This window comes from Rattus norvegicus, chromosome 6 (genome assembly GCF_036323735.1).
Source record: "Rattus norvegicus strain BN/NHsdMcwi chromosome 6, GRCr8, whole genome shotgun sequence".
Taxonomy (NCBI): Eukaryota; Metazoa; Chordata; class Mammalia; order Rodentia; family Muridae; genus Rattus; species Rattus norvegicus.
In genome coordinates, this window is record NC_086024.1 from 93,832,435 (window position 1) to 93,846,552 (window position 14,118).

At 41.0% G+C, this 14,118-nt stretch overlaps 1 protein-coding gene across 6 annotated transcripts in view; it reads right to left on the minus strand.

Moving 5' to 3' along the window:
* Sos2 (SOS Ras/Rho guanine nucleotide exchange factor 2) overlaps positions 1-14,118 on the minus strand; it is a 113,191-nt gene that overhangs the window by 53,464 nt on the left and 45,609 nt on the right. For all 6 annotated transcript variants that reach the window (NM_001135561.1, XM_008764721.3, XM_039113012.2 and 3 more), the window contains 3 exons: positions 8,211-8,417; positions 4,639-4,782; positions 963-1,073 (listed from right to left, as the gene is read on the minus strand). In NM_001135561.1, coding sequence (NP_001129033.1) covers positions 963-1,073; positions 4,639-4,782; positions 8,211-8,417 — 462 coding nt within the window. The remainder of the gene's footprint in view (positions 1-962; positions 1,074-4,638; positions 4,783-8,210; positions 8,418-14,118) is intronic.

The window sequence follows — 14,118 nt, forward strand, 5'->3', positions numbered from 1 at the left end:
TCATACCCTTTTATAAGGTATTTAGCTCCTTTGAAAAGAAGATTTCATTTTTTATGGGGGGGGGTGCCCATGGAGTCTAGAAAAGCGGTTGTCAGATCCATCGGAGCTGGAGTTACAGACAGCTCTGAGCCACCCTATGTAGGTGCCAGGAATTGAACTGCAGGTCCCTGCAAGACCAGCAGGCACTCTTGAAGCTGAGCCGTCTCTTAAACGTCCTTTAAAGTGTTTGACTGATAAATAATGGCTGTTATAGATAAGATTACTCTGAGATTTCTCCAAATCTTTCTCCTATAGACACTAATTACATTTCCAGCTTCATTTCTGTACATTCCTGTCTAAAATGTCACGGAGTCCATGGCCACTAAGTGTGTATGATGCACATTAAGAACATAACTAAAAAACGCAAGACAGAGGCTGCTTCCCTTGGAAGCACCAGGACTCGAGTTAAACCTCAGCGCCCATGTGAAGAAAGCTGGGCACAATGCCCCATGCTTACAGCCCCAGGATTTGGGAGGTGAAGAGGTGGGTCCCTGCCTTGCTGGCCAGCCAACCTAGCCTACTTGGTATATTCCAGGCCAGCAAGAGACTGTCTCAAACAAAACGGTGGACAGAACCTAAAGGACAACAACTGAAGTTATGTCCTACCCACACAGGCACACACACAGGCACGCACACATGCACACACTCTCACACATGCACACACATACACACACTTGCACACATGCACGCACTCTCACACAGGCGCACACTCATACTTGCATACACGTACACACACTTGCACACATGCACACACACTCTCACACATGCACACACATACACACACTTACACACATGAACATACAGATGCACATACACACAGTTTTGAAGGACTGATGAGAATTTTTCCTACTTTCTTTAGAAAGATAATAAAATATTTACTTTTTTCATGATAAAAATAATAACAACATTGAATTCAAGTTTACCTGAAAGTGCAGAGCAACTGCAGGTCTGGCCATCAACTTGCTGAAGTGGTCATTAAACTCTGGAGCAAGAATGTCCTGTGATAACGTTTCATAGGGGTCAAAAGCCTGCTCCTATCATTAAAAAGTGTAATGTGTTAGGTTTAAGGAAAACATTTTATACTGATATAATACAAATTACTTAGTGGCAATAACCTGTTCATGTTTCCAACTAGGTCTTATCACTTTTCTCTACTTTTCAAGGAAAACAACAGTTATGGTTACATGGGGATATATTTTTTTAAAAATATTAACCATGGACCTTAAACAATAGATAAGCAGTAACAGGCCTTAAGACTAAATGTCTGAGTTTATGGTATCCAACTACTAAAATGCATATTTTATCCCTAGAACATTTAAAGAAAGCTATAAATGCAAACTTGCCTAGGTTGGAATAAATTTATTAAATGATACTCTTTTTTTTAAAAGATTTACTCGGGGTTGGGGATTTAGCTCAGTGGTAGAGCGCTTGCCTAGGAAGCGCAAGGCCCTGGGTTCGGTCCCCAGCTCCGGAAAAAAAAAAAAAAAAAAAAAAAAGAACCAAAAAAAAAAAAAAAAAGATTTACTCATTTATTATATATAAGTACAGTGTAGCTGTCTTCAGACACCAGAAGAGGGCATCAGATCTCTTCACAGATGGTTGTGAGCCACCATGTGGTTGCTGGGAATTGAACTCAGGACCTCTGGAAGAGCAGTCAGTGCTCTTAACCACTGAGCCATCTCTCCAGCCCCCTAAATGATACTCTTAAAGAAAGCAAAATCATTGTCTTATTTGCTGTTTTCAAAATTATAAGGGTAAATAAGCTGTAAACTAATAACACAGAAACTGCTTAAACTGTCCTATGTTCATACTTATAAAAATTCCAGTTACCTAAGGATGATCAATAACCCTAAAGTTTAGTTGGATCTAAGAGATTTATTTCCTTTCTGTACCTTCAGATTCCAAACTAGGGACAGGAAGACGACTGGAAGTTAAGAGCACCGGCTGTTCTTCCAGGACCAAAGTTAGGTCCTCAGCACTCACACGGTGCTTTAGTCATCTGTATTGCCAGTCTCTTTAAGATTCCTTAATTTTACACCCTCTTCTGGCCTCCTCGGCCACCAGGCACAGATTTTGTGCACTGACATATATGCTTACACATAGACATAAATAAAATAGATGTAGACATTTTTAAAAAGCATAGGGGTTTTATGTTTTATGGAGTGGAAACTAAACATGTACTAACACGCTTTAGCAGATGATGAGAGAACAGAACCCCATCCACTGTGAGGAATGTTAAAATGGCAGAGCCTATCAAAAGCAACTTGTCTGCTCTTCAAAATTAAAACATTTACCACATAAGCCAGTGTCTCGTACTTTAATATATCCCCAGGATCTGAAAACACCAAGCATTAAACAGCATTCTTAAAAGTGAGATAACAAACATGATGCATGCTGGGTACTCCCTCTGAGAAATCCTTCAAGAATAAAATGTTTTGGATTTTAGAGTTTTTTGTGTTTTGGAATATTTACATAGGCCTTACTAGCTAAGCCTCTCTAATCTAAAAATCCAGAATGTCCTGATAACCCAAATTACTTAGTGCAGGCCCTGAGTGTTGCATTTCAGAACAGATTAGACTTTGGATCTGTAGCTTAGTGATGTTCTAACTAGGCAGAGCATGTGTCCTAATGTCACTCATCCAAAGGAAGGAGTGATGCTGACACAGGAGAGGGAGGAGTGAAGCTCTGACACAGGAGAGGGAGGAGTGATGTTGACATAGGAGAGGGAGGAGTGATGCTCTGACACAGGAGAGGGAGGAGTGATGCTGACATAGGAGAGGGAGGAGTGATGCTAACATAGGAGAGGGAGGAGTGATGCTCTGACACAGGAGAGGGAGGAGTGATGCTGACACAGGAGAGGGAGGAGTGATGCTCTGACACAGGAGAGGGAGGAGTGATGCTGACACAGGAGAGGGAGGAGTGAAGCTCCGACACAAGAGAGGGAGGAGTGATGCTGACATAGGAGAGGGAGGAGTGATGCTCTGACATGCACTGATATTATTGATTATTGGGAAGCTTTTTTTTATTTGGCAAGATGAATTATTTTTGGAAATAAACAGTGGTTATGACCATATAATATTAAGAATGTAGTTACTACTGAGCTACACATTTACCAATCATTAAAATGGGGTTGGTAAGATGGCTCAGCAGACAAAGGAGCTTTCCACCAAGCCCAGTGACTAAACTGGTTCCTGGGACCCACAGGGTAGAAAGGAGAACCAACTTTTGCAAATTGTTCTCTGGCCTCCACATGCACACACACATACATTCATGCATGCGTGCACAAACACACATGCACACAAATAAATAAATAAATCTAATAAAGTGGTCAACATTCAAATGTTATATTCAAAATTCAAAATAGAAATAATACAACATTTTTAGAAGTGAAGAACCTTTAAGGGCATAGCAAATTAATGAGACCATAAATTACTATCAAATTTAAAATAGGTTATTAAGAACAAAGGCTGAACTCAGGCAGGCCTATAATACCATGCTTTGGAGGTTGACACAGGAAGACTAAATGTTCAAGGTTAGAATGGGATACACAGCAGGAAAATCAGAAACAAAGACAAACTAATACTCAGTAACAAGATGGACATAATAAAAATTATCTCTATTTTCAGAAGATATAGGCAGAGATTACGGAAGTCGGTGATTTTTGTATAAGAAATCTAAAAGCAACACTTTTAAAGAGCCAATTTCTGTATGGGGAAAACAGCCAGTGAGTACATGAAGATGTCCAATGAGGACATAGAAGAGGAAATATAAGAACAATATATATTCTTGTGCATAATGATATATAAGAAACTATGATAGAATGAAAAACATTATAAAACAAGAGAACAGTATTTCTGTAAATGAGCACATAGCTCTATAAAATACAGAGAGAATATTTATATAAGGATAAATAGAGGCCTGGAGAGATGGCTCAGTGGTTAAGAGGATTAGCTGCTCTTCCAGAGGACCTGGGTTCAAGTCTCATCACCACATGGCAGCTCACAACTGTATGTACCGCCAGTCTCAGGGGATCTAGCACCCTCTTCTGGCCTGCATGGATACTGCATGTATGTGGTACATAGCCATACATGCAGGCAAAATACCCATATATATATATATATATATATATATATATATATATATATATATAATAAACAATATAAAGGATAAATAGTGGTCATCTTTATATTTAATTTTGAACAATTTTTAAATATATATATTTAAGATAACAATATATATATACATATATAACTTTTGTTATATGAGATTTTACTTTGAAAAAAACTTTTGACTTTTAAAAATGAAGTCTAAAATTCCCCAAAGCTAGAGAATAATACCAGCAATTTATTCCCTTTACCTTAAATGTACGTAGTATTAAGTAATTCCTGCATGTCACTGCTTTCGTGTAGCTTTTACAACAAAGGCTAGCTGGCATAGGGACACGATAAAGCCAGCCTCAGTGCTGGTGCTGAGCTCAAAGCTACACACACCAGCACTACTAACATTACGGGCAACAAAACTGAATCTGACTTGTTATGAAATTCCTTGACACAATTTTTAGGGCATAAAGGACAGTTTAAAGTGGCTTTGCATGCTCACCTCTGCTAAATCTTCAAAGCAGCTACCAGCTAGCGGGTGAGGACTGCTTTCATCTGTCATTTCTACTGTGTCTTCAATCAAACCTAAAAGTTTCACAGTCAGTTCATGTATATCTGAAATGTTACTGAAAATCTTTTCAATTTCCTAAAAAAGAAAAAAAAATACAAGGTTGAGAATCCTGTTACACGTTACTACATGATATGGAAGCCGGCTGGGCTGGTGTGCGTTTGTGATCCCTGTTGCTCATGAGCCAGCCAGCCAGGCAGAGTAAACGAGCTCCAGGTTCACGGACAGAACCTGTCTCAGAGGAAGGTGGTGTAAGACAGCTGAGCTGGCCGTGGCCCTTGAGCAGAGTCATCTGAGTCCCATCCCCAGACACACACAGTGAAGGAAAGAACCTATTCCCACTGGCTGACCTCTGACCTCCGTGTGTGTGTGTGTGTGTGTGTGTGTGTGTGTGTGTGTGTGTGAATCATGAACACAAAGGCAATTTTTAAGAATCTCTTAGATCAGAGACAGTAAATATTCTAGAAAATATAAACTCTAGTTTGAATTCATAATTCTCAAATCTTATACTACAAGCATCATAAACATTTCTTTATATAAACTAATCCTAGCATTTGTGTTTTGAAATGGGCTAAAATGTTGAAAGAACGAAGGTCTTAAAAGCGTAAGCTAATGACAATAGCTGGAATGAGAATGAAAATAACTCCTAATCTAGATATAGTTTGTTCAATTTATTGCTCATGTTGTGATTTTGAAGGGAACTAAAGATGTCCTAACATTGGCATGCTTGAATCGTTACGTTGAGGCTAAGTCATTAGCACTGTAGACACACACAGATCATACTGCTTACTTACTGTAATGCAATGGGCTGTGAACATGGCCAACCTACACGCTGAATCTTGGCTCTAACTGTGTAACTTGAGTGTGTTTAGCCTTTGTCCTGGTTCTTTTGATGGAGTTCCTAGAGAACGGGGAATTCCCTGAATGACGGAGGCTGTGATCACTCCTGAGTTTATGCTAACAAAGTTACTAAGGGTGAGGATTAAAGGGATGGAATGGTCTCCCTGCTCGCTGACTTCTGAGTAGGGTGGAGACTGCAGTCTAAGTCCTACAGACTCTTGAACAAGGCTGCTGAGCTTCTGTGTTGTGCACATGTGGAGGTGCCGGCAGCGTGGCTTCCCTGGGCAGGCATGGAAGCGCTAGCCCTCGTAACTGTCCCCTCCTTCCCTTCATCGCTGTTGAGCTGCACGCATACAACGTTCCTTAATAAACCAGTCAACCTAAGTATGGCCCTGAGTTCTGTGAGCCACCTCACAGATCAACTGAACTCAAGGAGGAGGTCATAGGATCTTCAAGTCTAGCCTATCGGGCCTGAGCCCTTCAGCTACAGGAAAGGACACGATGTCTACCTGGGGAATATCAGGATTAAATTGATTGAGGGGATACTCTGGGGTTATTCCCTGAAAAGCTTCTTAGTGTGTGTGGGTCAGGGAGACACATATATCAGAACGGTTTGCTGAGTTTGACATTAGAGAAAAAGCAGTTTTTCCTCTTTACAACATGCTATATGAATGACCATGGATTAGGCTTAGATGCTAATGACAATTAACCTCTGACAGTAGGTTTCAGACATTAATTTAAGCCCTTGACACGGGTTTTCTTTTTAGATTCTACTGATTTGCTTCTTTGGTGGTCCAGGGATTACAAGGCAAGTGTTCCCAGCAGCTCTACAGCTCTGGTTTCATACTCTGACTGGACTGGCACCCCCACATCCCTGTTTCACAAGGAGCCAGAGAATTTGCCCATGGCCACATTTCTTGTAACAGATCAATTTTAAGTCATTTATTCCTTTTTCAATATTTGCTAAGAACTATTCTCTGACCTTAGACTGTCTTTAACAGTGGACAGTGCATTCTATGTGGGAAAAGTTTATAGGAGATACAAAGACAGAGACAAAAGGAACACTTTCTTCAAACCTTTAGTATGGCAGAAACTGTCTATCAACTCTGCATTAATCCAATGAGAAGGAGTGTGGGATTCAGGAAAGGCAAAGAGGACATTAACCAGCTGCATTTGCTCCTCTCAGACTGCCATGGAACACCAGTTTACAGTGTAGCAGAACTCAAATGCAAGCCCAAGTGTGATAATGAATGTAAGTAACACATAACTACTTTACACTAGAAAGGCAGAGACTATAACACCTGCCCTATCTGTGTCACATTTATGTAGGCTAAACAAAATTGAATGGTACTTTTAAAAAATCCTGACAACAGTTAAGCATATCCAGCAGGAGTTGGCAACATCACTAAACTAAAAATTCATGCAAAACAAACAAGTAAAGGTCAATTAAAACACCTTAAATTATAATTTGAATCATTCTTATGGAAAAGAATAAAAGCTGCAAGTTCTAAAGCATCCTGGTAGCTGTGCCTGGTTATTTGTGTAAGTTACTGCGGTAAAGATCCTAGGAAGCATAAAAAAGACTAAATATTTTTAAAATATAGGTCAACCATACTTAGTAAAACCAAACCATTGCTAAAGGGGGGTGAGGAGTCGGGGGGAAGCCTATGTTTCTGTAGCTGGATTTTATTTGTTTACTTTGAGACAGTATTTCACTCTGTAGCCTAGGCAGGCCTGCAACTCCCAATCCTTGTGCCTCTGAATCCTGAATTCTGTGCCTACAGCGTTAGGATTCACACCTGAGGGACTGGCTTTAAACGCTAAGGGGAAAAGAAGGCCAAGGAAGTTTGAATCCAGGCCACTCATCCCATCCCCATCCTGTCTGCAAACAGAGGACCACTGCTTTTGAGTCTTCTCTTGGAGTTCTTATAAAATGTTTTCTTGTAAATTTCCTGCTGCTGGGGCTGGAAAGAGGGCCCAGTGATGAAAAGAACCAGCTGCTCTTCTGGGGAATCAGGTTCATTTCTCAGCACCTACATGGCCGCTCACAACCATCTATAACTTCAGTTTCAGGGGACTCAGTGTCTTCTTTCCTTCATAGTAACATGTGCCAAAACACTCTCATGCATAAAACAAATAATTTTTAAAATTTTGAAACAAAACCCTCAGTTAGCTGAGCTTGGTGACACACAGCTTTATTATCCGCACTATAAAGTCAGAAGTTCAAGGTTGGTCTGGACTACATAGTAAGTTCCAGGCCAGCCAGAGCTACTCAGTAAGGCCCTGTCTCAAAAATGAACCACCACCACCATCACAACACAATCGTTAAATGTCCACTGTAGAAGCTGCCTTAGAGTACCACCAGAAGGCAGGGAGCAAAGGCCTCTCTAGACCATTTTCTTCGTCATTCCAGACGAAGGACTGGGTCTCGTTACATCTGACTAGCCTGATACTGTGCAGCAGAAAATATTCCAGTGAAAACCCCGCCTCTTGAGTTTCTTGGCATTTCACTTTTATCTATATAACAATTTGGATGGTTTTAAAGCTCAGAGATACATAAAAGAACACTTTTATATGGTAGTGAGGAAAATAACACACTAATATGAATTTTAGCCTGCTATTTGTTGAGGGATATGCACAGAATTTAAAGTACCCAAAGTACTTACAGAAGACTTGAACAACTTTTTGTCTGAAAGAAAGGCTTCCCGGAATACTTTAATGATCATATTCAGTTCCCGTAGATACTGTCTTTCTTCTGCGATTTCAGTTCTAACAAGGTCATAATAGTTTAGCTCACCAGAAGAACAAGGTTCCTCTTCACAGAGAGAAACCAAGCCTATATCGTCATCCTGGTCAAACATGTCCATCAAAACCTGGGAAGTACAAATCAGGAATGTATAGTTATTTAGTTATTTTCCTTCTTTATCTAAAGCTGTCTCAAAGCACTTGCAATTAAAATATTATTAAGCAATAAGAAATATACATTACATATACAGATTTATATTAGGAAATCTAGGGGAAGTCGGGATGAGAAATGTTCAATTGGCTATAGTAAAGCCATTATTTCTGGAATACACACACACACACACACACACACACACACACACACACACACATATATATATACACACATATGTACATATAATGTCAAAATAGTCTCATACATACTAGGTGTATCTAATAGCAAGAGGAGCCCACTGTTAGAGAAGAACAATATAAACCAAGACTACAGCTCCACTACCTAGACATCTGTGATTCCATGCAAGTATTTGTTTTTATGAAAGTCATAGTCTTTAAATGTAAAACCCAACTAATACAAGGATTGATGATGTCTAGCAAGTAATTGGTATCCAATATTCCTTCACGTGTTATCAAAAAAGGCAGTATGCAGCTGGGCAGAACTGAGGGAAACTGGGGCGCCATTATAAAGGCAGGTGGCCTGTGGCACAGTGGAGCTTTCTAAAGCACAACGCTCTCATGCAACACTGCCTCAGAAAGACTTTTTATAAAACTTACATCTGTACTAAACAAACACCTTTTGGTCATTATTTCTTTGTGCATGAGTATTGTGTGTACAGGTGTGCACACAGTGTGCAAGTGTCAGCCAAAAGCAATGGAAATAAGGTGACGATATACTTCAAAGGTTTTTTTTAATTGAACCTAGTTAATTATATATTCAAAACTGATTGAAGAGTACAGCTAAAAGTTCGGGAAAGGGCTATTAATGGCTCAGTGGTTAGGAATGCTTACTGTTTTTGCAGAAGACCCAGGTCCAATTCCTAGCACCAACACCAAGTGGCTCACAACCACCTGTAACACCAGCTCCAAAGGATCTGATGCCCTTTAGCCACTGGGCACCGTGCACACATGGTGCACGTGTACACACACACGCACAAATAAAAGCTATTTCTAAAACAGAGTTCAAGAAAGATGAGTGGGGAGGGGACACACTGGGGATACCTGAAGCAAAGGGATGGAGGAGCTGGGGTTCCTGTGGGGGTCGGAGGTGCAAATGATCAAGGTGCATTTCAGTTCCAGAGACTCCTAAGCCATCCTTTCACCTTTATAGGCACCAAGCACATACATACAAGCAGAAAAAAATGCTCGCATACATAAAAATAAATATATTCTCCTTTTTTAAAGGGAAAAGAGCTGGCAGATGGCTGTCAGCAGGATGCTGGCTGTCAAGCCTGACAACATGAGTCTGGTCCCCAGGATCTCACGGAGGAAGAAGAGCCAACTTCCACAGGTCCTCACACCGCCACATGAATTACATATATAAACACTAAACAACTTTATTTTTTTAAGCGTTCAGGGGAAAAGAAGAAAGGTATACCCTTGAAAAGAAAGTCCTGTCAGATGCGGGCGGGGCCCACAGCAGCCTTTCTTCTTTTCACATTCTTCTCAAGGATGGTATTTTGTAACATTAACAGAAAACTGAGAAGGAATAACACAGCACGACACCAAGCTCCAAGTTTAAGTGTTAAAGGGGCAGGCAGATGTTACATAGTGTTTCTTATATGAGAAACAACAAAGCTCAGGGCAAACTGGAAGGTACGTACATACATACGCAAAGATGAAAGTTTACTGGTCAATACCAAGTATTTTCTTTTTGAACAAAGTCTGAAATCTAGATTTTTTTTTTTGGTTCTTTTTTTTTTCGGAGCTGGGGATCAAACCCAGGGCCTTGCGCTTCCTAGGCAAGCGCTCCACCACTGAGCTAAATCCCCAACCCTAGATTTTTTTTTTTTAATGTGAGATTTTCAGATCTTTAATTTGTTATGGCTTTCAACTTACACCACCAACTTACCAATAAACCTGGTATAATTCCCCACTCCTGCTGACTCCTAACTCATAATCCTTCTCAATCTGGTCACCTCTCTGCATTCCTGTCTAAACTGTCTTTCTCACACAGTCAACCCACCCATTCTCCATCACTTAGCACAAATGAAAGCCTCATACAGCTTTTCAGAGTCTCCTGACTCCTGCTGCTTACTACCAATCTTCTATCTTCTATGCAACGCCTGCTTGCCTGACCCCTTAAACTTAGGAGTTTGGTATTGTGTTATATTAGTTCTTTTCTCAGTTTTCTGTTAATGTTACAAAATACTGTCCTTGAAAGGATCAACGTAAAAAGAAGAAAGGCTGCTGTGAGCTCACCGGCAAGGCTGGCTTGCACCACAGAATCGCCCAATTTACACTGAAATTTCTGCTCATGTCTTCCCTAATTAGCTATCTAAGGATTAAAAACCATGCACAAAAAGTGTTTGTTTGAAGGGTTTGTACATGTGTAAATGTTATAAGCGATTAGAGTGGAATGAATTCTAAAACCCAATGACTGAAGGAACTAAACACAGCACAGTAGCTAAGCAGTGATGGTGCACGCTTTGATCCCAGCACTTGGGAGGCACACAGGCAGACCTCTGAGCTCTCAGCCAACCAGATCTATGAAGTCAGTTTCAGGATAGCCAGGAAGGAAACCCTGCCCAGCCCCCAACGACAACAACCAAACAATCCAGCACAATACAAGGCGTTTGTGACGTCATGTTCCAAACAAGAACAAATGAGCAAAGCCAAGCGGGGTGTGACGACAGTCTTGCAACTCAGCTACTTCCAAGACAAACATGAAGCTAATTCGAGAATTTCAGTTAGACCTTATATCAAAATAAAATAAAAAGGGCTGGTGACGTGACTGCTGCCGAGCTTGCTTAGTGTGTGCTGGTTCAGTTCCTAGTACTGCAAGCAAAGAAATGATGGATGGATGGACGGACAACAGATAGATAGATAGATAGATAGATAGATAGATAGATAGATAGATAGATAGACAGACAGACAGACAGACAGACAGGGAGAGGGGGGGTTTGAACAGACACAATATTACTGTGCAGGGACAAGACAGAGATCTGATTCCTACTATTAGGCCTGACAAATTAAACTTCTCCGGAGAAGCCCCTCCTTCTCCCCTCTGAAGCAGTGATCTCCCTTAGCATACGTTCACTCTCTGGTTTTAAACCTTTCTCTCAGTAGTGACAGTTCTGACTAAAGTTGAGTTCTACCTTCTTTCCTGTGATGTGACTGCTCTTAGTAATCTGGTGTGCAGAACACTTTGTAACACTCAAATACTGCTTTTATTTTTTAAATGTAAAATTATGTTCTCATTTTCTTTTTTTTTTTTTTTTTAAAGATTTTATTTATTTATTATATATAAGTACACTGTAGCTGTCTTCAGATACACCGGAAGAGGGCATCGGATCTCTTTACAGATGGTTGTGAGCCACCATGTGGTTGCTGGGAATTGAACTCACGACCTCTGGAAGAGCAGTCGGGTGCTCTTAACCACTGAGCCATCTCTCCAGCCCATGTTCTCATTTTCTTTGTCTAGCAAATTAAACATCTTAATTGATTTTCCAAATGTTTATTAAAAACATGTTTTGTGAGCTCTTGAAAGCAGTTTAGACTTACAGAGCATATCATGTCGAACACTCATTAATTCACCCCATCACTGGATCACAAATACAGTCATCTGCATGTTTAGCTAAACACATGACTGTCTCTTGTGACAAACAGGAGACCGTGAAAAGGAAGTCCGAAACCGGGATTAGCAAACTCCAGTGCACACGCCAAATCCCACCTCTCTCCTTGCATGAGGGTTACTGGCACACGGCCCACGCTCATTTGTTTATGGCTATTTTTGATACGGGGTAAAAATGAGCATTTGCAAGAGAGCCTACAACAGTTGCTGTCCAGCTCTTGTGGGTTCTTGGGGTTTGCTGTTTTATCGTTCTGAAACAGAGTACTAAAGCGCAACATGGAGTTAGCTGAGAATTCACTTTGGACACTAGGCTGTCCTCACACTTGCAGCAATCCTCCTGTCTCCAGCCCCTGAGTGTTAATATTATAGGTGTGCTTCATCATACCCAGTTTTTGGCTGACTCTTCACCGTACATACTGATCTTGAACTAGACACGCAATAAAACACCAGAAGAAAAGTGGTATGTTTTAAACCTAGATGGATGTCCTTATGTTACTCTTTTAATACTTTTATTGGGCAATTTCAACTTAAAAAAGTTTCTCAATATCATCTATACTTTTGAAGGCTGGATAGGATTTCTAAAACGAATGCCAGGACTCGATTTTTTAGAGTATCTTGATTGTGATAACTTTAAAAACAATATGAAATTTTTTGTGGTTAAACTTGAGTTATGCTAACAAATGTTAAAATCCATAGCATGAGTTGAAGAAATCAAACGCAGGAGAGTTTCTCACTTAGAAAAGTCGTAGGAGTTCAGGTGTCTGCAAACTCACGTAAGCATGGTGACCACAGACTAAAACATTAGGCTAGACTGTAACAGAGGGAAGGGCCTGTACGGTGGGGAGCTGGCCATGCTTACAGTCAGTGCTGGTAAAGCCACATCTAGGTTTTGCCTTTCAGTGTAAGTCAGTACAGGGGCTGGGGAGAGGGCTCAGTGGGGAGTCACAGTCTCTCAGCCTGTCTAAGGCCACTGTGGGAAGAGGGTGGGCTAAGGCAGGAATCCCTGCAAGGTGCAGGGTGAGAGATTGGGGTGGGTCAGTTCAGGACGCTGGGCCAGGGGTCTCTAAGAAGTGCTTTGGGGCAGCTGCTGGAGAGAGGACTCAGGTGAAGGTGCTTTCTGCTCTGGTAGAGGACCTGGTTTTAGTTCCCAGCACTCACATCAGGGAGTTCACAACTAACCTTATCAGTTCCAGGGGACCCAAAGCGGCCTGCCCTCTGTAGACACTGCATGCACTTGGTACTTATAAACTCACAGGTACACCCAAATACAATTAATATATGAATCTTAGAGACAGGGGGAAGGGAGGGAGGGGGGAGTGCATGGTGATGTTGGAGAACACAATAACTAGAGTAGAGGTTATTCCTATCAGAGGGCAACTTGACACATAACACTGAGGGTCTGAGTGAGTACAGGGATGGTGCCTGCCACAGTAGTGGAAGGGGAGAGACTGATAACCACATTAAGAAAAATAGAGCCGGATTCTTCAATGCCAAAGAAGGTATCTGCATATGTGAAAAGGGAAGACTAAAGTGAAATCTTATAGACTGGATTACAGAGCTGAGAAACGTGTGTGTGTGTGTGTGTGTGTGTGTGTGTGTGTGTGTGTGTGTATGTGATGGTGTGCCTCCAACAGCACTGAGCTCCTCTAGTGCTCACATCTTGGGTTTCTAAACAGCGTTCTCTACTGCAAAGGAACTAAAGTTTTGGGGGTTGTTATTGTTGTTGTTTTAGAGAAACAACTAATTCTAAGCTTTGAGCGTGCCATATTGAACAAGATGGACATAGACCTTCCACTGCTGAAATACAGTGCTTCCGAAAGACAGAGCATACACACTTAAAACAATCATGTTTACAGAAGCAGAGTCCAGAGTCTGGGGAGGTAAATGAGAGATGAAGGCCAAAAGGTACAAAGTCTCAACTATGAAAGAAAGGAAGGAAGCAAGGAAGGAAGGAAGGGAGGAAGGAAGGAAGGAAGAAAGAAAGAAGGAAAGAAAGAAAGAAAGAAAGAGAGAGAGAGAAATAAAGAAGTAAAATTGGAGTT